The 24,610-nt window shown below is 54.0% G+C and overlaps 1 protein-coding gene and 1 long non-coding RNA gene across 4 annotated transcripts in view; one reads left to right on the top strand and one right to left on the bottom strand.

Annotated features, from left to right (window-relative positions):
• Positions 1-10,202: 10,202 nt before the first annotated feature.
• STK32C (serine/threonine kinase 32C) overlaps positions 10,203-24,610 on the top strand; it is a 101,462-nt gene continuing 87,054 nt past the window's right edge. For both annotated transcript variants that reach the window (XM_050805518.1, XM_050805517.1), the window contains exon 1: positions 10,203-10,598. In XM_050805518.1, the coding sequence (XP_050661475.1) occupies positions 10,485-10,598 (114 nt within the window). In that variant the 5' untranslated portion in view covers positions 10,203-10,484. The remainder of the gene's footprint in view (positions 10,599-24,610) is intronic.
• LOC126963327 (uncharacterized) lies at positions 17,108-17,757 on the bottom strand. 2 transcript variants are annotated; one of them, XR_007729028.1, is made up of 3 exons: positions 17,632-17,757; positions 17,446-17,507; positions 17,108-17,135 (listed from the first exon to the last, which is right to left on the bottom strand). It is a non-coding gene; the product is annotated as an uncharacterized LOC126963327 (long non-coding RNA). The 2 variants fall into 2 exon arrangements; XR_007729027.1 differs by having other exon boundaries at positions 17,135-17,259.

Below are 24,610 nucleotides of genomic sequence, written 5' to 3'. Positions count from 1 at the left end.
TCAGTTTTCTTTGGGAAGGAGTTGTAAATTACAAATTCAGTTTCTTTTATAGATAAATTATATTTTTCAAATAGTTTCTCCGTTTAATTTGAGTTACAAATGTAATGTACTGGTACATTTTCACAATATCTTAATCTTTTAAGTATCTTTTTTTTTTTTTTTTTGAGATACAGTCTCACTCTGTTGCCAGGCTGGAGTGCAGTGGCGCGATCTCGGCTCACTGCAACCTCTGCCTCCCAGCCCAGGTTCAAGTGATTCTCCTAATTTTTGTAGTTTTAGAGACGGGGTTTCATTATGTTGGCCAGGATGGTCTCAGTCTCTTGACCTTGTGATCCACCAGCCTTTGCCTCCCAAATGCTAGGATTACAGGCATGAGCCCCTGCGCCCAGCCTCTGTTAAGTATCTTTAGGCTCTGTAGTGATCATCTCTTCTTCCTTTCTCATATTCTCATTCCTCTTTCTCCTTATTCTGTAATCCCAGGGCATTATACATGTTAATGACTTTTTAAAGGATCAGTGGTTTGCTTTGTTGAGTTTCCTGATCTTTTTTTTTTTTTTTTTTTTTGAGACGGAGTCTCGCTCTGTCGCCCAGGCTGGAGTGCTGTGGCCAGATCTCAGCTCACTGCAAGCTCCGCCTCCCGGGTTTACGCCATTCTCCTGCCTCAGCCTCCGAGTAGCTGGGATTACAGGCGCCCGCCACCTCGCCCGGCTAGTTTTTTGTACTTTTTAGTAGAGACAGGGTTTCACCGGGTTAGCCAGGATGGTCTCGATCTCCTGACCTTGTGATCCACCCGTCTCGGCCTCCCAAAGTGCTGGGATTACAGGCTTGAGCCACCGCGCCCGGCCGAGTTTCCTGATCTTTTAGACAGGATCTCACTGTTGCCCAAGTTGGAGTGCAGTGGTCCAATCATGGTTCACTGCAGCCTCAACCTTCCAGTCTCAAGGGATCCTCCCGCCTCAGCCTCCTGAGTAGCTGGGACCACAGGTGCATGCCACCACGCCTGGCTAAATTTTTTTATCCTTATTTTTTGTAGAGGTTGGGTCTCACTATATTGCCTAGGCTGGTCTTAGACTTCTGGGCTCAAGCAATCCTCCCACCTCAGCCTCCCAAAGTGTTCGGGTGACAAGCGTGAGTCACTGTGCCTGGCCTTATTTTTTTTTAACTTTTTATAGCTCATCTTTACTCTCTTCTCCCATGAACATAACTTCCCATCTCTGCTACATTGGCTTATAATAGTGATTTTTAAGGTATATAATTTATTTTTTAAATTTATTTTTTACAATTTATTTTCTTTTTTTCTTTTTTCTTTTTTTTTTTTTTTTTGAGACAGAATCTTGCTCTGTCGCCCAGGCTGGAGTGCAGTGGCGCAATCTCGGCTCACTGCAAGCTCCGCCTCCCAGGTTCACACCATTCTCCTGCCTCAGCCTCCCGAGTAGCTGGGACTACAGGCGCCCACCGCCATGCCCGGCTAATTTTTTGCAATTTTAGTAGAGACGAGGTTTCACCGTGTTAGCCAGGATGGTCTCGATCTCCTGACCTCGTGATCCGCCTGTCTCGGCCTCCCAAAGTGCTGGGATTACAGGCGTGAGCCACCGCGCCCGGCCACAATTTATTTTCTTTTTAATTGACAAATAAAAATGATATCTACTTATGGCATGCAACAAGATGCTTCAGAATATGTATACATTGTGGAATGCTTTTTTTAGCTTCTTAAGACAGAACCTATTTTTTAACATCTCTTATTTTTCTCGTATAGGCATTTAAAACTAGCTGCATCTCATACATTTTATTAGTTTGGTTTTTATAATCATTCCATTTAAATATTTTTTAATTTCCCGGTGATTCATTATTTGATAATGCATTATTGTTTAATTTCCAAATGTTGGAATATCTTTTATAATTGATGCTTAATTTCATTGTATTCAGACAACACATTATATATTATTATTTCAATCCTTAGAGATTTATTGAAAATTTTCTTTTTGTTTCAGGATATGACTTATCCTGCTTAATATTTCTTGCACACTTAAAAATAATGTGTAATATGCAGTTATTGGTTATTGTGTTCTATAGATGTCGATTAGGCCAAGTTGCTTAAAAGTGCTGCCCAAACTTCTATATCCTTAGTCATTGTGTGTGTGTGTACTCGTTCTATCAGTTCCTGAGGTGCAAGAGTTAAACTCTGCTACCATGACTGTGGTTTGTCTGCTTTTCTCTCTGGTTGTCAAATTTTGCTTTATATAGTTTGAAGTTTTCTTATTAGGCACATACACATTTGGGATTGTTAGGTATTGTTTTTTGTGCTACCTATTTATTTATTTTACTTTAAGTTCTGGGATACATGTGTAGAACATGCAGGTTTGCTACATAGGTATACATGTGCCATGCTGGTTTACTGTACCTATCAACCCATCATCTAGGTTTTAAGCACCACATGCATTAGGTATTTGTCCTAATGCTCTCCATCCCCTTGGCCCCCACCGCCCGGCAGGCCCTGGTGTGTGATGTTCCCCCCACTGTGTCCCTGTGTTCTCATTGTTCAGCTCCCACTTATGAGTGAGAACATGCGGTGTTTGGTTTTGTGTTAGTTTGCTGAGAATGATGGTTTCCAGCTTCATCCATGTCCCTGCAAAGAACATGAACTTATTCTTTTTTTTTTTTTTTTTTTGAGGTGGAGTTTCGCTCTTATTGCCCAGGCTGGAATACAATGGTGCGATCTCGGCTCACTGCAACTTCTGCCTCTCGGGTTCAAGTTATTCTTCTGCCTCAGCCTCCCAAGTATCTGGGATTATAGGCATGCACCACCGTGCCTGGCTAATTTTGTATTTTTAGTAGAGATGGGGTTTCTCCATATTGGCCAGGCTGGTCTTGAACTCCTGACCTCAGGTGATCCGCCTGCCTTGGCCTCCCAAGGTGCTGGGATTACAGGCGTGAGCCACTGCGCCTGGCCAAACTCATTCCTTTTTATGGCTGCATGTTAGGTATTCTTAAAGAATTGATGCTTTGGCCGGGCGCGGTGGCTCAAGCCTGTAATCCCAGCACTTTGGGAGGCCGAGACGGGCGGATCACGAGGTCAGGAGATCGAGACCATCCTGGCTAACACAGTGAAACCCCGTCTCTACTAAAAATACAAAAACTTAGCCGGGCGAGGTGGCGGGCGCCTGTAGTCCCAGCTACTCGGGAGGCTGAGGCAGGAGAATGGCGTGAACCCGGGAGGCGGAGCTTGCAGTGAGCTGAGATCGTGCCACTGCACTCCAGCCTGGGTGACAGAGCGAGACTCCGTCTCAAAAAAAAAAAAAAAAAAAAAAAAGAATTGATGCTTTTATCATTTGAAATGTTCCTTTTTATCTCTGAAGTCTACTTTATCTGATATAAATATAGCTACATCACCTTTCTTATGATTACTATTTGCATGGTATATCTTTTTTCCATCTTTTTACTTTTAAACTCTTTTTTAGTGTTTAGGTTATAGTTCATCTTTATATTTAAGATGTAGCTTTTAAAATCAGCGTGTATATATTAGGGTCTTGCATTTGTATCCAGTCTGATAGTCTCTATCTTCTAATTGAAGTGGGTAGTCCATTTACATTTACTGTAATGATTAACTCTAGCACTCTGCTCTTTATTTTCCTTGTGTCCCATGTGTTGTTTTCATCTTCTCCTGGTGATTTTAGTTTACATTGTATCTCCTCTGTTGGCTTGTTACCTGGGTCACTTTTTAAAGGCATTGCTGTGGATCGTGATAGCCACCTTCAGTCTGTCACAGTCAAGCCTGAGCTACTTCCAGGGAATGTCAGACAAGCTCGGCAGTGTCATCATCTCTTTGCCCTTTGTAAATTATGCAGTTTTACATCTGCACATGCTATCAGGCAGAGTGTTATTAGTTCCGCTATGAACGGGTGAATTGTCTTTCAACATGAAATTGATTTGCCCCTCCTCTATGTAGATACAAAAGGGCAGAGGGGCAGAGAAGGGCGGGGCCCACATAAGGTGGCACATCCCGGTGCTGGCTGAGGGCTGACTGCTGGCTGACAGCTGACTCAGGCTGCTGCTCCACTGGTGCCCTGCTTGGCCAGGTAGGATGCCTTCCCATGGGCAGGAGAGAGACTCTGCCTGGGAACTCTTGTGGGAAAGAGGAAGGAGAGGTGGCTTATCCTTCCAGCAGCGGTTTTCCACTGGCCAAAGTTCACTGCATGGGTCTTAAACAACCCCCACTTCAGCAGCCTTTAAGGAAGCCAGAGCCAGCATCTTCCACAGAGCTCATGAGGCCTCTTGACCTGGTCCTTGTCATCTCCTTAGCCTCATCTCTTTCCACTCCCTGCCTCAGTCTCTCCAGCTTAGTCAGCCTGGCCTTTCATTCATTCCTTCCTTGTAAAGCATCACATTCCTGCTCACCTCCTGGACTCTACCCATGTTCTGCCTGGAGGGCTGCTCTCCTGCTCCCCCTTGGCTGACGTCTGCCCATCTGTGGGTGTCAGTTCTGCTGTGGCTGCCTTGAGGGGGTATCCCTCATGCTCCGTCGGGACTCGCGTCCACTCCCGCTCTTACAGCCCTCAGTGCATCCCCTCTTTGCCTGCTATCCACCGGGTGCCCGTCTCCCTCGCTGAGTGGGGTGCACGCTGCATCTGACCACTCACTGTGTCAGCCGCGCCCACTGCAGTACCTGGCATGGAGCAGGTGCTTGACAAATGTCTGTCATGTGGCCTGTGTGGCAGGGTCCTTTCTAACCTCAGCGGCTGCCTATGTGTGAATGGTAAACAGCTACGGTGTTTAATGTTGCTCTTCTCAAGGCCAGTGCTTGTTAGCTGCTGTAAGGGTAGGGTGTGTGACTTAACCCTCACCTGGCATGGCCTTAGGTTCTGTTTATAATTTGGTATCTTATTGCCACGAAGAGCAATTCTGTTTGTCTTGTGGTCTGCAGCTTAACATTAATGTTGGTTGGTTGTTGAGTCTAAACCAGGGGGTATCAGGAGACCTGTCTGACCTCCCATCCCGCCATCATAGCCAGGAACTCAGGTTTTTAAATTTTTATTTATTTATTTATTTTGAGACAGAGTCTTGCTCTGTTGCCCAAGCTGGAGTATAGTGGTGTGATCTCGGCTCACTGCAATCTCCATCTCCCCAGTTCAAGTGATTCTCATGCGTCAGCCTCCCGAGTAGCTGGGATTACAGGCGTGTGCCACCACACTTGGCTAAGTTTTGTATTTTTAGTAGAGGTGGAGTTTTGCCATGTTGGCCAGGCTGTTCTTGAACTCCTGACCTCAAGTGAGCCGCCTACCTCGGCCTCCCAAAGTGTTGGGGCTACAGGCGTGAGCCACCGCGTCTGGCCTAGAACTCAGTTTTAAGGTTTTTCTGGAGTTTCCTTGGCCAAGAGCGGGTCAGTCCCATTGGTTGGGGGCTTATGGTTTTAATTTTAGTTTACATAGTGCAGCACTGAGCCACCAAGAAGTCTTGCCAGCCCTTGAAACTACATGGAACTTGCCTTGCTGGATTCGAACTTACTTGGGACCGATGACTCTTATTTATTCCTTCTTATTTCTCCCTTTTGAAGTGGGAATATATATCTTATGCCTATCTCATCACTGTACCTTGAAATATATTTTCCGGTTTCACAGTTGCACAGATAAAGAGGAATTTTGCCCAGAATGGATTGAACCGGGGTCTCACCCATGCCTGATTTAGACAACGAGTCTTGGGACTTTTGAGCTGAAAATATTTAGATGAGAGGCTGGGTGCAGTGGCTCACACCTGTAATCCCAGCACTTTAGGAGGCTGAGTGGGGTAGATTGCTTGAGCCCAAGAGTTTGAGATCAGCCTGGGCCACAATGCAAAATCCTTGTCTCTACCAAAAGTACAAAAAAATTAGCCAGGTGTGGGGTCATGGATCTATAGTCCCAGCTACTCAGGAGCCTGAGATGGGAGGATCGCTTGAGCCTGGGAGGTTGAGGCTGCAGTGAGCCATAGTAGCGCCACTGCACTCCAGCCTAGGCAACACAGTGAGATCACTCTGTCTCAAAAAAAAAAATCGGGAGCTGGGATTTGGGACTTAGAGTTGCTGCTGTAATGATTGGGACTTTGGGGCTGTAGGGTGCAATGAATCCATGCTGCCCATGGATGTGGTGGGTTAAATGGTGGCCCTTTGCCACCAAAATACATGTCCGTGCAGGCCCTGTGAATGTAACCTTATCTGGAAAGAGGATCTTTGCAGATGTAACTAAGTTAAGGATCTTAAAATGATATCATCCTGAAGTCAGGTGGGCCCTAAGTCCAATGACAAGTGTCCTTAGAGAGGAAGGAAAGGGCGGAGCAGACAGATGAAAAGGCAACGTGATGATGATGGTGGCAGGGGCTGGGGTGGTGGGTCCTTAAACAGAGCTGAGCGGTGAACTCGTGCTCGGCCCTGGCGCACTGCAGTGGGGGCAAGGGCTCCTTCCTAGCGCCTGCAGCCCGTCCTGCATATTCTCTGTCGCTGTGCTCCTTCCTGAGTCACCGGGTGGCCACATGACCTTTAGAATCAATACTGTCACCATAGCAACCAAGTGTCCCTGCACGTGAGCTCCAAGGCCCTGGCCTTCCAGGAATCCTCAGTCCCACGTCCCTTCAGGGCTGAATCTGAGGGCGCCACGGCTGGAACCATCTGTCTTCCATTTCCCGGGAGGGAGGCTGTCCGTGGATTCTCCGCATAGGTGGACACCAGCATCGGAGTCCCATGGGAGCCCATTTCCTGTTTTGGGGGTCAGTTCTGAGATGTGTTTTCCAGCAGGAAACAGCACACAGGAATTGTGTGATCTGAAGAGTTTTAATAAAAGGACTCTTAACAAAGGCGTGGGCAGAGCCACGTGTTAATTTCAGAATGATGACAGAAGATGAAGCACGCATTTCGGTGTGACCGAGCTGTGTGCCAGTTATGTGGCAATGGAGGACCCACGTCCAGGGCATGTCCCTCAGGAGGCGTGGCTTTATGGATGTATTATAGACAAATGTACATGAAACCTGGTGTCAGGGACTGCACCTTGTCCCCCAAACCACCCCCAGCCCTTTGCCACATGCCGCGACCACACACTTGCTGTCCTTCAGGACCTTCCTGTCCTCCCGCACGAGCCTGTTTCTACCTTAGGGCCAGTGTCCTCCTGCAGCACAGACCCTCCTGTCCTCCCGCACGAGCCTGTTTCTACCTTAGGGCCAGTGTCCTCCTGCAGCACAGACCCTCCTGTCATCCTGCACGAGCCTGTTTCTACCTTAGGGCCAGTGTCCTCCTGCAGCACAGACCCTCCTGTCATCCTGCACGAGCCTGTTTCTACCTTAGAGCCAGCTCCTGCTGCGGGAACCCAGACTCCTGGCCTTCCTTGGGCTACTTGTTCATGCTCTGGCCTCAGCATCAAGGCCACCTGCTCAGAGACTCATGCCAGACCACCCAAGCTAAAGTAGTCCCACGATCATGCACGTGCTGCCCAGCCATGTGCCGTCCTGTGTGCTCCTGCGTGCTAGATGTCAGTGCACTGAATGCATTTAGCTGTCACATTGTCACTCGGTCTCCTGTCACTGGAAGGGGCAGACACGGTCACTGCCCTAATGAAGTTGATGTTCGCGGGCAGCATGGGCACACAGGGGAGCTCAGGAATTCTCTGCTGGCCTCACTGCCCCTTTCCATCCACAGCTGGCTCTGTCCCAGCCTAGGTCCCTCCCAGGGTCCCCCTAGAACTTCAGAGCTACCTCCCGTGAGGCACCAGGGGTTGGCATGCTCTTGGGTGCAGCAACTCCTGACTCCTCCTGTCTCGTGCCTGCACTGCCCACCTGTTAACGCTCAGTCTTGTGCTTGTCTGGACCCTGAGCCATGGCTGGGCAGGGGGTCACCTGGACAGTGCAAGAGTTGTGCCCTGAGCCCACAGGCCCCTGCAGGGCTGATCTGCACTGGCTAAATCTTAGGACCCAGCATTCTTTTGGGAACTTCTGTTTCCCTACAGATCTTGTTTCCTGACTGAGGGGCAGGTGCCTGGCTTGGTGTTTGAGACTCACAGCAGGGTTGGAGTTGGAGGGTCTCTAGTTAAGTGTGCAGATGTCCCCATGAATCCCCTCTGTACCCCCTGCACTCTTGTCTTCTGCAGGGTTTGGTGTCCCTGGGTCAAGAGCCCCTTTGGACCCTCAGTCCAGAGGACTGTCCATCCCTAGCTGCCCGGGCTGGGGAGGCGTCCTGGGCTCTGGCTGTATTCACATTCTCCCGCCTTTTGGGGTCCTGGTTACCTGCAGGTCCTCAGCCTCTCTAACTTCAGAGTCACCTTTCTACCCGCTGTCTGAAGTCCATTAACATGCTTTGCTTTCTCCTGTTCCCTGTTTGGTGGTGGTGGGGACGTTATACCTTTTATTCCTTTTCTGCCACTTTTGGGGGTCAGAGGGAGAGGAGGAGAGGATGTATGTTTTGGGAGGAGCCCTGGGGAGTCTGATGTGTGCGCCGGGTGCACAGGGTTCCAGGCACTGCCCTGCCTCCGTGCCTCTCCTTCCAAACGCTCCTTCACCACTCCTGCCGGGATGGGCACCGAGGGCTTCCTCTGAGGCAGGTGCTGAGCCCGCTGCCTCTGTGTGCCTGTTGGAGAATGGCAGCTTTGAGGGAGAGCAGAGGACAGAGCTTTGCGGCTGCGGCGGCTGGGAACTGGGCTTTGTGCACTGGAAGTTTAGTTACAGACCAATGCGTCTGTACTGACCGGGCAGGGAGACCTGCGGTGGCTGGTGGGTCAGGTAACCTAGGTTGTGCTGCCATAAAACTACCCTCTAAATCTCAGTAGTGAAATGCGTGCCATGTGTCCTAAGTGGGTGCATGTCCAGGTGGGTCCATGTCCTAGGCGGGTGCATGTCCAGGTGGGTGCATGTGTTAGGCGGGTGCGTGTCCAGGCGGGTGCATGTCTTAGGCGGTGCATGTCCAGGCGGGCGCACGTCCTAGGTGAATGGGCAGTGATTCCATTCATTGCAGTCCCCAAAGGATGGGGGCTCCTGTTGGCCCAGAAGCCGCACAGACTTCCTGTGCTCACATTTCATGCATCAGGCGGTTAGGGCAGTGGCCGTGGGGAGGCAGGCTGAAGGACCGGATAGACAGTTGTGCCGGCGGGAGGGGCGGGGGCGGGAGACATCGGCCTTGGAGCCAGGTGGGGGATCCTCTTATCCTCCCAGCGGGCAGCAGGAAATCCCATCCAGGATTTCACCGGGGAGGAAGGGACCCCGTCTTTGTGGCCTGGCTACAGGGCAGAACCTAAGGAGGTAAAGGCTTCCTAAAGTCAAACAGCCCGGTAGCAAAAACCGATTTTTCAGTGACAAGCACCAGGGGCAGGCGGCGAGGCTCCATGCAGAGCCGCGCCTTCTCCAGGGCACTCAAAGGCGCCCCGCGCTTTCCGCGCAGGGTCGGAGGTGCCCGGAGGTCAAGCCGCGCCCCAGGCCTCCGAAATACGCCGAGTGCCGAGGCCCCTGTCGCATCTGGACAAGGGGACCCTGGGCGACTGAGGCACGCGGTCTCAGGCCGGACAGGGGTCGCGAGGACTGGACGCGGGTGCCCGAGAGCGCGGCCGCACGTGCTCAGAGCTCAGCGCCCACTCGGGCGCCCGCGTGTGCGCGCTCGCAGCCAGGCCCGCCCCGCCCCACCCTCTGGCGCAGCGCTCGGGCGCAGCCTGCAGCCTCTTGACCGTGAGTCCGGCCCTGCCCGGCCGATTTCCGCCGCCCGCATCCCCGGCCTGCAGCCCGACCTCACCCTGCGCAAAGAAGGCTGGAGTTTAGGTCTCCTCGTACTGGGCGGCGGAAGCCCGCGCGCCGGCTGTTTTCACGAAGGAGGCCGGGGGAGGGAGGCCCGCGGAGACCGCGAGAAGGTCCAGCCGCCGTGCCGGGCAGAGCCGTCCCCGTGCCAGGGACGCCGACCTCCGGGGCCCCAGGATACCCGTGGGGACGCTTCCTGCCTCCCTCACTCTCGTCCCCGCCGTCTAGTCTGAGCCGCGGTGCCCGTGTCCCGGCGAACCACAACCCCCATTCCTAGACTGGTGGCAGCCACCCAGTCCCGAGCGGCACTCCAGGCGCTAGCCCCGCCCCTGCCCCACCCCCGGCTCGGCCCCGCCCACACCCCTTCCCGGAGCTCCGCCCCTTCCACGCCCCGGCGTTCAGCTCCGCCCCGCCCCCGCCCTTTCCAGAAGCCCCGCCCCAGCCCCGCCCCCAGCGCTCTCAGTCTACTGGGCAGGTTCTGCCGCCCAGGAGAGCTCGCGACGGACGCTGCCGGCCCTGAGCGCTCCTGCTGCCGCCACTCCCGGCCCTCAGGGCCAGCTATGCCCCCGGCTCCGGCTGCAGCGCGCACCCAGGCCCGGCGATGAGGAGTGGCGCGGAGCGCAGGGGCAGCAGCGCCGCGGCGCCCCCGGGCTCGCCGCCCCCCGGCCGTGCGCGCCCCGCCGGCTCCGAAGCACCCTCGGCCCTGCAGCCGCCCGCTGCCGGCCAGCCCCGGGCCCGGGACTCGGGCGATGTCCGCGCGCAGCCGCGCCCCCTGTTTCCTTGGAGCAAGTGGAAGAAGAGGATGGGCTCGTCCATGTCGGCGGCCACCGCGCGGAGGCCGGTGTTTGACGACAAGGAGGACGGTGAGTGCGGGCGCGGGGACGGCGTGGGGGCCGCGCGCTCTCGCGGGGGCGGGCGGGGCGGGGCGCTTTTTCCCGCGGGGGTTCCCCTGGTGGGACGGCGTCCCGGGGCGCCCCGGCTTCCGGAGAAGCTCGCGCCGGGCGGCTGGGGCCCCACGCGGGTCCGGGGCGCCCGCCCAAGTCCTCCGTTTCCAGTGGCGGCGCCGCGGGAGGAGCAGGCTGGGCCCGGGCCCTCGGGGCGAGGGTCTCCCCAGCTGTGGCGGCTCCCGGCTAGCGAGCGCCTCCGCCCACCGCCCGTGGCAGCCAGGCTTTCCGCTTTCCGTGATCCGCTGGGGCCCACGTGCGGCTCGTTTGTACTCTGCAGTTAGGGAGGCGCTCACCTGTGCTGCGGAGTCCGAGTGAGGCTCCCGCCCCACAGGTGGCGGGGCCTGGCCGCTCAGAGGCTCAGTCTCCTTGGTGACCGCGCCGTGTCCATTCTCTGCTCACACATGTGCGCTGGAGGCAGGGCCAAGCCGTTGTGAAGAGACCTGCCCTCCCAGGAACGAGTGCACTGTTCAGTCCTGCAGATAGAGCTGCCAGCCCCGGGGACTGGTGTCTCCTGAGTGACCGTGCAGCGGTGGGCGCCGTAGAAAGCAGAGAAGGCAGGTGAGATGACATGGGACAGGCCTGCAGGGACACCTCCCGGGGTGCCAAGGGACCCCGGGGACCCCCGACTTAGCACCTGCAGGGAGGTGCGGTGCCGCCTGTGCCTGTGGGCACTGTAATACAGTCACACGTGAACTTATAGCTGTTTTACAGATACCATGCAGATCATTTAAAATGGTACATTGATGACACATTTCATGTTTTTTGACATTTTCTTGAAATACTTGAAATGTGCATTTTTCATTTGTAGACAGCCTGCAGAGGTATGATGGATCCTTTATAATTTTAGAGCACAGCGCTCAGGAGCCCAGGTTATTTACTTGCGATAAATAATTGAAGCATTATGGGAAATTACAATAATACGACCTCGGGCCAGCGTTGGTGAGTGTGGGGCCGTGCACCGGCATTCCTCCCGGAGACAGCACTAGGGATTTCTGTTGTGCTGCCCAGAAGGAGGGCTGAAGGCCCAGCCACACCAGGCCCCGCACGCTCCAGGGTGGCCCGTCACTGTGTCCTGAACTTTGGGACGGCAGAACTCACGGTGGTGAATGTTTGATAAATGTTTTTGTTTTTAACATAACTATTCAAAGTAAAGAAAGCCCAGAGTGAACTAGGAGCTGATCAGGAGGCAGATTTGCATCTAGTTTCTGGCTGCAGGATGAGAGAACATCTGAGAAATGCATCTGGTTCAGCGCTGGCTGCTCTTCTGGGTCTCAGCACCGTGCTCTCCAGGGGTGGGAATGGAGACAGCGGTGTGGCACTGGGCTGCCTTCAGCTTTGTAAGGTAGACTCTCCTGCGTGTTCACCGTGTGTTATGTCACAGAATTCAAGGATCACTAGAAAGGCAAAAAGAGCAAGCACAGAGTCTGTCTGTGGGGCTCATGGTCTGACTTGGGAATTATTTCACACCCTTGGCATCACCGTATTTGCCTGTAGTAGGACGGCAGAGATCTCGGCTGATGGTGTCCCACGGACGCCGCTGACTCCTTATGGCGTGGCATGCAGCCGCATCCCCAAACTGAGCACCCACCGGGACTTAGCTGGGCTTTGTGTGGTGAAATGAGGAGGGCAAGACTGGGCCCTGGCCCAAATAGCAGAAGACGTTCTCTGGGCGGTGACCGCTTCCCTCCTTTCTGTCACTGGCAGGGCACAGACAACTTGGGAGTCATAGCACATGTTTGCAGAAGAATGTTGTGCCCCTGTGAGTGTGAACGCTGGGGACTCAGTTTGGAAGGAGAAAGGAGAGTCTTTTAGGAAGGGACTGTGGCCCCTAAGTCCCACCCCTTTCAGGTTGGCGCAGTCATTTCCCTGGTACTTTCTTGGCCCCGCAGCAGCACTGGCTTAAGGAGGCCCTGGTGCTGTGTTGATGTCTCGAGTTTACTGAATCTGCACGGTTGCTATGGCAATGCGAGATCTTCTGATGAATTTTTATATTAAAACACCTAATTAATATATCAAATTTAGTATGCAGAGAAAAGGAAAAAAGAAAGTAAGAGTGCTGTTTAACAAAGTGCCAGGTAAATTTCAACTGATAGGCATAGTTGTGACATAAAAGATTGTAAATGTCCTCTGTTCCTTTTAATCCTTGTGGACTCCAGAACCATTTTCCTAATTTGGCAGGTATTTGGTGCATATACAGAATTCTCTGCATGTCTTCGTCATGCCAGAATTGGGGGGGGGGGGGGCTCCAGTTTTCCTTCCCCTCAGCCCTTCACGTCCTCCCATTCTATCCCTTCTCTGACTTTGGTGAAAAATTTATTTTGGGGGTTGAACTTGGTTAGGGAGTATTCCTGCTGCTGCTTTGCACCAGAGCTGCGTGGTGTTGAACGAGCCCCTTCATTCCTGTCTGTCTTGGTGTCCTGGTGATACCAAGTGAACCTGAGAGGAGGCTCCGGCACCTTCCCACTGAGCAGCTGTGTGACCTGGGGGACACTCGCCTGTCTCAGGGGGTCACAGCGTTCTGTTTCTAGCCTGACGTGGCATTAGCCCACCAGCAGGAAGCAGCTCCTCACTGAGGGGGTTTGCCTTCATCTGTGGAAGGCTGGAGTGGACAGGACCTCACAGGCTGTGGACAGCCTGCCCTGGGTGTCAGGCCGGGCAGGAAGTGAGGCGGGACCAGGGTGCTGGGCCAGGCAGGAAGTGAGGCGGGACCAGGGTGCCAGCCTGGGCATGTAGTGAGGCAGGACCAGCGGCTCCCAGACTCCTCAAGTCATCTCTTAAAATTAGAAACACCTTTGTTTTTTCCTAATTATAAAAGCATTAAAATGTATGCATTTAGAACCATTCTGTACTTTATGCCATGATATCTGTAACTTTGGCGTTGAGATCACGGTGTCACCTCCCAGCCTTTTTCTGGGACTACAGTCCCGGGTACAGCCGTGGAGAAACATTCTCTCTTTGTTAGCAGAAGTGGGATCCTGCTCTGCACGCCAGTTTGCTGTAATGTGCTTGTTGATTCAGCAATATGTCGCCAGCCTCTTACAGACCTGAGGCATCATTTGTTGGCTGAATTTACAACAGTTCTCAGCCCCAGGCTGTATACTGGAGTCATTCACTGGGCACTCTTAAAAAATGCAGATGCTCAAGCCGCACACCCGAGAACTGCGGGGCGGGGGTTGGGGGGAGCTTGGTGGGTTGGGGGTGGGGCTCAGGCTCAGGCTTGTCTTCAAGTCCCTCTTGAGTTTTACCAGCAGTCGGGGCTGAGAATACTGACTCTGCAGTGCTCCTCTGAGCAGCTGTGACATTCTCTGCTTACTTAGTTTTCTGTCACAGCACAGTGAGGTGTTTCTGTTTTATAAATATCATAAACGACATATTGATGAACATCATTGCAGATTTGTCTTTGTGCACTTAGCATTGTTTCCCTAGGATACATTTTTAGGAATGACATTGCTCAGGCAAAGGGGTCCATGTGAAATACCTTAACATGTGTGGCTGCTCACTTGGTCCCTCCGTGACCGTTGTTTGTGAGTCCTGCTGTCGTGGGGTGACCAGGCAGAGGGGAAGCAGGGAGATTGACAAGACAGGGAGGCAGGAGCGAGTGCAGCGGGCGGCAGGAGGCACCTGGAGGGGAGAGAACCAGGAGACCTGCTCCCAGCGGAGCCCGCGGGAAGGGAAAACCCATTTTCGCTTGCTCCAGAAGCAGAGGGTTTGATCGCCTTTTCCCCTGAGTCCTCTTCAGCTTTAGGTATCAGCAATATTTCTATTTTTTGCCAGTCTAAAAGATTAAAAGATGGCAGTCATGCTTTGAGTTTATTTGATTACCAATGAGGTTAATCATCTTTTTACCTTAAATGTTTAGAGCATTCAGCTCCTAATACATTTCACGTGTTTCCACACTGTTTGAATTGCCTGCCGGTGCTTGTTAGCAGCGTGTGTCCTGTGTCCTGTGGGATGGCAGCCGCAGGTTCCTCTCGCCCTTCCTGATAGACAGGCTGAGCCTTCAGCAGCTTCCCTCCCGTGTTCCTCGTTTATCTTTTAATGTTGCTACTTGGCTTTTTTCTCTACGGATGTGTTTAATTTGTGTGTGGTCAGACTCATCGTCTGCCTTTGTGGCTGCGTCCGGCCTTGCTGTTATGTGACAGACGTCCTTCCCAGCATAGTTAATAATAATTTAATTCATAAACCTGCATCTGCACTTTCTTCTAGTGCTTCTGTGGTTTCACTTCTTGTGTTGGAAATTGCAGCCTGTAGGGAGTGTCACTTGACTGAGAGTGAGAAAGCTCTCTCCTTGTGTTAGTTCTCCGCTTTTCCAGGGTGAATGTGGTTAGGATGTTTCCCTGTGTAGAGGTCTGAGGGCCCCCGGGGCAGGCTGCGCCCTTGCTGCTCCTGGCCTGTGGGACTAGTTGCTTGTTGGTGTTGGACTGAGTGTGGCCGTTTCCACACTGGGTGCTGCTGGTGTGAAGGAACAGTCCACTTTTACAACATTCACCTTGTGTGTGGCCAAGACTTTGCCAGCTCTTGCACATGACTTCACTTCGCTAAATTCTCGTTAGTTCTTTTAGCTTTGAAGTTCATTTTGTTGGCTTTCTGGGTGGTCGGTCACGTTGCCTGGGAGTGACTCCAGTGGCCCTGTGATGACTTTGCCTCAGTCTTTCCTTATGGTGTTGCCGGAGCTCATGGAGCAGAGAAGAGAGAAGGTCCTGAGCCCAGGGGTGGGCTGCTAACGCTGGGGACTGCTCCTCCCGCACAGTCGGTGTGGATGGGTCATCCCTCCAGAGCGTCAGCTTAGCCCTAGTGTGGAAAGACTTCACAGTCAGGTGTGGACTCGCATTTTGGAGGGTGCCCTTTTCCTTTCCTCCTGACCCTGTGAGGCAGGGGTCGGGGGTGGGGGTGTGGCTCTCGGTGTGGCCCAGACACCCGTCCCCCACAGTGCAGGGGCTTGGTGGTCAGAAGCCTGGTGGCTGGGGTGTGGACTGAGGAGGAGGCCTATGGTCCTGGCCTCCTGCCGGGCACCCCCTCACGTGTTTGCTCCTGGCTTCCCCCATTCTGGGCCCAGCACCGGGTCTCCTGGGGGCCCTTGGGGCAGCTGTGCAGCTTGACGCCTTTTCTCCTTCCCAGCTGTGAGGCTGCTCCAGAATGGACTCGGGACCTACTGTCATGCTTTTTATGTAACAAATGTCAGCTCTGCGTGTCTATCCATCTGGTTGTGCATTTTACAAGGCTAAAAATAAGCCGGCTTTTCTTTTAAAACTTGAACCACCCAGCTTTCCAGTTGAGAAGTAATGCAAGGATGCATTGGAGGTGATTTTGTTGAGGGATTGAAGCCCAGAGAGACTCCAAGGTGATCTGAGGGAGGCAAAGTCACAGACAAGTGTTTCTTCCACACGGAGCCGGGACCGCTCAGAGCAGCTTTCCTGCCTGTCCTGGACCCCCAGTCACCCAGGGCTTGTGAAAATACCGCAGATCCAGCTGGCCTGGGGAGGGGCCAAGAGCCCACATTTCCAGCCGCCCCCAGGTGGTACTGGTGCTGCTGGCCCGCGGACATACTTTGAGTGCGAGAGCTTAGTGAGTATACAGCCGGTGCATCATGGTGAGTGAGGGCAGGAAACCCATAGGGCGCTGGTCCCTTGGCCCAGGCTCCCGATTGGCCCGGAGCAGGGATCTCTAACCCTCTTTACCACGGGATTGCCGGTTATCAGAGGGCGCCTCGCGGTGTGGACTCTTTTAATTTGCTTTTCCTCCTTCTGTTCCTGTTGGTCCTCTCGAAGGCCCAGCCTTCTCCTCACGTGGCTGATGTGCAGCTGATGGTTCACATCCTGCAGTTTCACCCAGCCCAGCAGCCCGCACCGTTTCCTTTACACTGGGATGCGGCATCTCTCTTCTGACCCGGATCTGAGGCAGGGTAGTCCGGTGTGTCCACTGGCGGGCTCCTGGGGGGTGTGGCCCCGCGCTTTTGGGCAGAGCATCCTGTGTCCCCGAGCCGACTGTGGGGCCTTGTCTTCCCCGGGGCCCCCACACCTAACAGGCGCTCCCTGCTATGTTAGGCAGGACCCTCCTAGGGAGGAACCTGGGTTCCGGGCCAGGCCCTGCCGGACCACTCAGAGCAGCTTCCCAGCCTTACTCTTGAGCCCCTCGGCTCTTACATCAAGTAAGGGCCTGTGCCCTGTGCCCTGACCCTGTCTTTTCCTGGTTGGGAGGCTCAGAGCTGAATCTGGGCTCACGTTGGTGGAGGACCAGGCCTTCTACTTGGTGTTGGGAAGCTTGGAGCTGCGTCTGGGCTCACGTTAGTGGAGGACCAGGCCTTCTACTTGGTGTTGGGAAGCTCAGAGCTGAATCTAGGCTCATATTAGTGGAGGACCAGGCCTTCTACTTGGTGTTAGGAAGCTGAGAGCTGAGTCTGGGCTCACGTTGGTGGAGAACCAGGCCTTCTACTTGGTATTAGGAAGCTCGGAGCTGAGTCTGGGCTCATGTTGGTGGAGGACCAGGCGTTCTACTTGGTGTTGGGAAGCTCGGAGCTGCGTCTGAGCTCACGTTAGTGGAGGACCAGGCCTTCTACTTGGTGTTAGGAAGCTCGGAGCTGAATCTGGGCTCACGTTAGTGGAGGACCAGGCCTTCTACTTGGTGTTGGGAAGCTCGGAGCTGCGTCTGGGTTCACGTTGGTGGAGGACCAGGCCCTCTACTTGGTATCAGGAAGCTGAGAGCTGAGTCTGGGCTCACGTTAGTGGAGGACCAGGCCTTCTACTTGGTGTTAGGAAGCTTGGACCTGAATCTGGGTTCACGTTGGTGGAGGACCAGGCCTTCTACTTGGTATTAGGAAGCTCAGAGCTGAATCTGGGCTCACGTTAGTGGAGGACCAGGCCTTCTACTTGGTGCTGGGAAGCTTGGAGCTGAATCTGGGCTCATGTTGGTGGAGGACCAGGCCTTCTACTTGGTGTTAGGAAGCTTGGACCTGAATCTGGGTTCACGTTGGTGGAGGACCAGGCCTTCTACTTGGTATTAGGAAGCTCAGAACTGAATCTGGGTTCACGTTAGTGGAGGACCAGGCCTTCTATTTGGTATTAGGAAGCTCGGAGCTGAGTCTGGGTTCAAGTTAGTGGAGGACCAGGCCTTCTACTTGTTATTAGGAAGCTCAGAACTGAATCTGGGTTCACGTTAGTGGAGGACCAGGCCTTCTACTTGGTATTAGGAAGCTCGGAGCTGAGTCTGGGTTCAAGTTAGTGGAGGACCAGGCCTTCTACTTGGTATTAGGAAGCTCAGAGCTGAATCTGGGTTCATGTTGGTGGAGAACCAGGCCTTCTACTTGGTGTTAGGAAGCTCGGAGCTGAATCTGGGCTCACGTTAGTGGAGGACCAGGCCTTCTACTTGGTGTTGGGAAGCTCGGAGCTGAGTCTGGGTTCACGTTGGTGGAGGACCAGGCCTTCTACTTGCTGTTAGGAAGCTGAGAGCTGAGTCTGGGCTCACGTTAGTGGAGGACCAGGCCTTCTACTTGGTGTTGGGAAGCTCGGAGCTGAGTCTGGGCTCACGTTGGTGGAGGACCAGACCTTCTACTTGGTGTCATTTCCCTTCCCAGCCAGATTTTCTTCCTCACCTAAAAAGCTCCGTTGAGCTGTGTGTTTCTCTGAACCTCCCTCCCTCTGCTGTCTGGGTATAACTGGAGATAAAAATAAAGCTCTGTGAACCACCATTTCTCCTGCTGCTGCTGACTAATACTTGGGCACGTGGCTAGACCTTGGTCTTCTCAGCCACCCTCCGTGAGCAGGATGCCACCTTGTTCGGCTCTGGCTGTCAGTGGGGGTGAGTGGCCACCCGGGGTGGCATCTCTGTGCCTGGAGCGCTTCCTTAAATGTCTCCTGCCTGCCCTGGGCATGGGCAAATGCCAGGCCCCTCCCCTCTCCCAGTATACAGGCAGACCAACCTGCTGATTGATGATAAAGATCAGAACTTGAGACAGTTTGGGGGAAGCTATAAGCAATACAATTATTATTTTTATGGCACACCTGCTTCATCAGAAAACAGTTTCCTCATTGATTTGAAATCTGTTGTTTTAAAAATCAAGGCTGCTGCAGAGATCAGCATGGCTGGGCAGGAGTGCAGATGGAGGTGCTTGCCCTGGCCTAGCTTTGTCCCCCCAAGATTCTATCCAGCCCCATCTCACCCCACCTCTCCACCTGTGAGGAGGGAGCCCCAGGGTCTCTGCTGTGCTTCCTCCTGGGCTCCGGCCCTGCCGATCCTGTGGAAACCCAGCTTGATGTTATTTAAGTTCTGAAGCCAAGGAGATGGTGTAGGTGGGAGTCAGTGTCGCCCCCAATTTATTAAAAATAGGAACTGAGCACATTCCGTTTCTCACAGTGTTTTAGAAAGTTGACTTTGCAAAGGTTTCTCCTCTTTTGAATTCACATCATGACTCTCCGTCCTCCGAACGCAGAAGGCAGAAAGTGTGACAGAGCAGGAGAGAGACGCCTCTGTGTTTGGAATGTCTGCAGGAGTCTAGCACAGGCGTTGCGCGCATTCTGGGGCCTTGGCAAGGATGACATTTGTCTTGTTTTGCCCACGATGCTGGGATGTGAGCAGGAGTCTGCAGGGGTTTTGGCGCCGCCTTCTCCATGCACCTCTGCCTCTCCCTGTGCCAGCACCCTGGGTCCCGTCCTCAGTTACTTTGTGATATCTGACCTCAGAGCCTCTGTTCACCACGGGAAAGCTGTTCCTGGCGGCTCTTGTGCCCAATAACAGGGCTGAGGGTCCTGGCACCGCGTTTCTTAAACGGGGTCCTGTTTGTGCCCAGGGGACACATTGTTCCAGTTTTCTATTGCTGCTAATAAACTACCCCACACTAGTGACTTGTCAGCCTCCTTGTGGTTTCTCACGATGCTGTGGGCTGGAAATTCAGACAGGACCTAGCGGGGATGGGTCACTCTGCTCTGCGTGATGTCTGTGGGACCAGAACGTCCACGGTGGCTCCCTCATCCAGGTATGTGGTGCCTCAGCCAGAACGACTCAGAGAGCTGCGGGCTGGTGGAAACCTCCCCAGGGGTCTTGTCCTGGGGTCTCGGTTCGCTGTTGGCTGGTGGATCAGCTGTCCGTGCTGCTGGGTCTTGTGCTGGGGTCTCAGTTAGCTATCCATGCTGCTTGACAAATTTCCTCAAAGCCTAGTGACCCACAGTGAGCTCTGTCTTGTAGTTTCTGAGTCGGTGACTCAGGAGTGGCTTAGCTGGTGAGTCCTCTTGGTGTCTCTTATGAGGCTGCAGTGAAGATGGCAACTGGGGCTGCTGCCACTTGAGGGTTTGACTGGGACTGGAGCGACCACTTCCAGGCCAGCTTCTCCATGTGGCTCTTGGATGGAGGCCTCTGTTCCTTGCTGAGGGAGCCTCCCCACACACTGCCTGGGTGACCCCACACACGGCACTCAGCTTCTTCCCCCATGACCCCACACACGGCACTCGGCTCCCCAGTGACCCCGCACGCGGCGCTCGGCTCCCCAGTGACCCCGCACACGCCGCTCCACTCCCTCCCTCCCCAGCAAGCTGAGCAGGAGGGTGAAGCCGCAGCGAGGATCTGAGCCCCAGGCTCCTTGCACCGCATTCTGTTAGGAGCAAGTCACCAAGTCCAGCTCATCCTCAGGGGAGGGGAGCTGGACCCCACTTCGGAAGGGGCTGCCATAGGACCCGTGGACGCATCTCACACCACCGCAGCTGTCCTCAGAGTCTCGGCTTCTTCTCCCTGCTGGGCCCCTCACTGGGGCAGCAGGAATTCCTGACAGGCCCCAGGGCGCCCACAGACGCAGAGTAGAAGATGCCTGCTTGAGGCTTAGGCCCGGGCTGGCACCGTGTCACTTTGAACCCCTTCTGGTTGGAGCCAGTCACAGGCCCAGCTCAGATTCAGGAGAGGGACCACACAGGACGAAGTCTCTGCGTCTGGGGGTGGGCTAGGGCTGCTGCGTTTCAGCAGGGCTGTTGGGAAGAGCTGGACATGGGGCCAGGAGAGCAGGGATGAGTTGGAAGCATGACCTTCGGGGAGTGGGGCCGCTGCCTGCCACCTGCCGGCATCACAGGAGTTCTGTCTCAGCCGCCTCTAACTGCAGTTTAGCCAAGTGGCCAAGCACTCTCCAGTGTACCCGGGTCGCTGCTGCAGAGCCCCGAGACCCCAGGAGACACAAAGCATCTTCTGAGCTTTGAAACTGAAAGATCTTGGAGGGGAGGCTGTTTGTACTTGAAAACAAACGAACAGGAAGTTGGAGTGGAGTTAACATCCTCCTGAGTTTGGAAAATAAAGCCCCAGGGGCCAGGCCGGTGTGCACCTGCTCCTGGCCGCAGGGTGGGCTCCTGACTGTGGGGGCTTTGCTGGGGAGTCGTGGAGCTCTGGCTCAGGGCCCTGCACTGCCCCTGAAGGACACACCTGTGACTGCCAGGGTCTTTGTTTATTCTGCCCCCAATTCTTTTTCCTTTTTCTTGTAAACATTAGTCATCTTGTGTTTCTGAAGTGACGTTTTATCTCCAAAGGCAGAAAAGATAATCTGTAAAGTTAGCACATGACTGAAAGAGGGAAAAAGATGAAATAGGAAGAAAGATACAAAGGAAAAGGGGAGGAAAAAAATCCGTTCTGAAGAAAGGGTTGGACCCTGGGACCCCGGCCCCAGAGCGTGTGGCCCAGCTAGTACTGGGGCTGGCGTGGCCCCTGGTGGGGCTGGGAACTGTAGGTGGCAGTTGGAAAACCCGGGGTGGGCTAACCATGAACAGCCACAGCAGGCCTTTCGGTGGATCTTCAGGGTCTGCTGGCGGCAGGGGCGGAGGCACGGGTAGGGAGGCAGTGAGGACTGGCTGCCCCGGACACGCTGGGGATGGTCACGGAGGAGGGGCCGGGGTGGGTCCTGCAGAGGGTGCGGGGTGGGGGCCCAGCAGGAGGGGAGTCCTCTGTCATTGGGTCCTGGTGCCCCTTCCCCAGAGCCACAGCAGCCAGAGGCACAGGAAGTAAGCTGTGACCGTCACCTGCCCGGAAGCTGCACCTGCTCGGGCACCACAAGGAAACAAAAGGTGAAGGGGGTGGTGAGTTGTGGGAGAGGACACTGGGCAGAGCCGTGCCCAGGCCTCGGCCTCTGTCTGCGGCGACGTCTGCCTCCCTGTCCCTGGGCTGCCTCTCCTTCCCTGCACCCCCTGCCGTGGCCTCCCCACTGGCCCTGACACTCCTTTCCAGAGCTGCAGAGGCTTTGGGCATCCTGGAGGGCACAGGCCTGTGAGTCCTGCCTCTGTGGCCACCGTGCCCTGGGGTCGCCTGGGACATCTGCTTCCTGCCGGCTGACCAGTGTCGTTACTGACAGCGGCCCCTTGTTCTCTCCGAGTGGCCTGGTTTGGGTGATAAATTGTGTGGTTGCCCCGTGTAACCACCAGATGCTGTGCCAGAATGATCTTTCTTCTTTTATAGCTTTTTATTATATAATGAAAGTGGCAAGAAAAAAAATTAAGAAATCCAGCATCTTATGTAATCTCAGCACTGATAAAACAACCATTTGTAGTTTTTCATATGACCTCCCAATTCATACTGGAAAACATGCAAAAATCTTTGTTACCTTTTAAAAGTGCTTTTCCTAAAAAAACTTATTCCAGGACAGTTTAGATTTATAGAAAAGTTGTGAAGCTGATACAGAGAGTTCCCATGTTCCCCAAAACCAGTTTCCCCTCACGTTACCGTCTTGCATTAACTGGGTGCATTTGTCATACTAGAGGACCAATATCAACACCTTGTTATGAACTGAAGTCCACACTGGATTCAGATTTCCTCAGTTCTTCCCTAGTGTCCTTTTTCTGTCCCAGGATCCCATCCAGATCCCGTGTTACGTGAGTCTCCAGGCACCTTAGTCTCCTCTGTGCTGTGACAGTTTCTCAAACTTGCTTTTTATGACTTTGACGGTTTGAGGGGCACTGGTCAGATGTGTCATAAAATGTCCTTTAACTGGGATTCGTCTGATGTTTCTCTCAGGGTTATGGGTTTTTGGGAGGAAGACCACAGAGGTAAACGCCATTCTCATGACTTCATAATGAGACGACATGCTGTCCACACACCTCCTTGCTGATGCCCTGTCACTGGTGACGTGTCTCCACCATGACGTCCCATCTCTCCCTTTTCCACACTGTCCTCCCTGGAAGGACGGCACCATATGCAGCCCACACTGGGTGCAGGGGGCAGTTATGGTCCCCTCATCAAGGGGGCTTATCTGTATACATTATTCAGAATTCTTCTTTGTTAGACGGAATCTCGCTCCGTCGCCCGGGCTGGAGTGCAGTGGCACAACCTCGGCTCACTGCAGCCTCCGCCTCTGGGTTCAAGTGATTCTTTTTCCTCAGCCTCCCGAGTAGCTGGGATTACAGGCAGGCGCCACCACACCCGGCTAATTTTTGTATTTTTAGTCGAGACGGCATTTCGCCATGTTGGCCAGGCTGGTCTCAAACTCCTGACCTTGTGATCCGCCCGCCTTGGCCCCCCAAAGTGCCGGGATTAGAGGCGTGAGCCACGGCGCCTGGCCTGGAATTCTTCTGCATAGATTTGTCTCTTCCTTGCGTTAATTTTGTTACCCCGTCATTGATACCACTGTGGACTCGTGGGTGCTGGTTTTACACGTTGGTTGTAATCCATCATTACTTTGGTTTCTTGGTCACCTCGTCCCAGTCTGGCCACTGGGAGCTGTCTGTGGCCCTGGCTCCTTCGACACCCCTTCATCGGTGCTTTTGTTGTTGTTGTTGTGAGTTTCTGATCACTTTCTTGCTTACATCTGGGCATTGCAGGACGCTGCAGGCTTACCCCGTGTGTTTCCTTACCCAGCCCTACAACTGGCCTTTCCTCCAAGGAGTCCTGGTTTCTTTGTTAGGAGGATGGTGTTAGATGCTGAGCTCTGGGTCCCAGTGTGCTCCTTGCTCTGGGGGGGACAGTGACCTTTTTAAGGCACAAAGCCCATGGTGTCACTGCTGGCTGAAGACTCTTAGCTTTTCCTGTCACTTTGTTCGCTCAGCTTAACATGTTTTCCATGCACCTGCTCCATGCACTTGCGGTGGGCATGTGAATTGACAGGCCTCCTTTGGAAGCTGTTTCTCTGGGTTTACTGAAGTGGCACAGTCCACACTGAGAGGGGCAGAGGCCGCTGACATCTGGAGCTGTCCTGGCTCTGCTGGCCGGACCTCAGTGTTCCCCTGTGGACCCCCCATGATTTCACAGAACACCCGCATCATACAGGGGCAGGACAGATCAAGACAAAACAAAGCCACCACACGTGGCAGCTGCGGGGCCTGTGGCCTGACTCCGTGGTCAGGACCTCCGGGGAAGGGGAAGGAAGGCACTGCAGGGCTCTGGAATCCGGAACCTGGAGCTCTGGGGAAGAGCTGTCCACGGTGCTGGCCCTGGGTAGGGGCTGGTGCACCGAACTGTGCCCTGATCAGAGGCTGAGCTGTCGGCTGTAGATGGTGCGAGGTCAATGGCTGATAGCTGTGTCTACACCTAGCTGGAGCTCCCCAGGGGCTAAGGGCGAAGCCGCGCATGTTCCCAGAGTGGAGAAGGGCACCAGGCATCACACGGCGCTTGGTGTGTGGCTGTTGAGTGAATAAGCAACGTGCTTTATTTCCTGTGCTGCGAAAGCATCAGCCCACAGCCCTATTTCTTAGCAAAACTCAAACTCACTCCCTCCCTGCCGTCTGCAGGCCTCCCCTCCAGTTCTCCAAAACCCACTGGAGCTGGGATCTGCCCCGCCTGCTCCAAAGCTACCTTGGGGCGGCCCCTCCCTGTGGCTGTGCTCTGTTCCCAGCCTTCCCTGGCCTCGACCTATGGCAGGGTCTGACACTCCTGACCCCCAACCCCCTTCCCCGTGCCCCCTCCATGTCCTCCTCGGCGGGTACCCCTCATCTCTGACTCCGACTCCTACTCTGCCATGCTGGGGCCTCGGGGCTCTT

The sequence above is a fragment of the Macaca thibetana genome, chromosome 9, assembly GCF_024542745.1.
Source record: "Macaca thibetana thibetana isolate TM-01 chromosome 9, ASM2454274v1, whole genome shotgun sequence".
Lineage (NCBI taxonomy): Eukaryota > Metazoa > Chordata > Mammalia > Primates > Cercopithecidae > Macaca > Macaca thibetana.
Note: the sequence above shows the minus strand (reverse complement) of the source record. Positions and strands in the feature narration are given on the sequence as shown.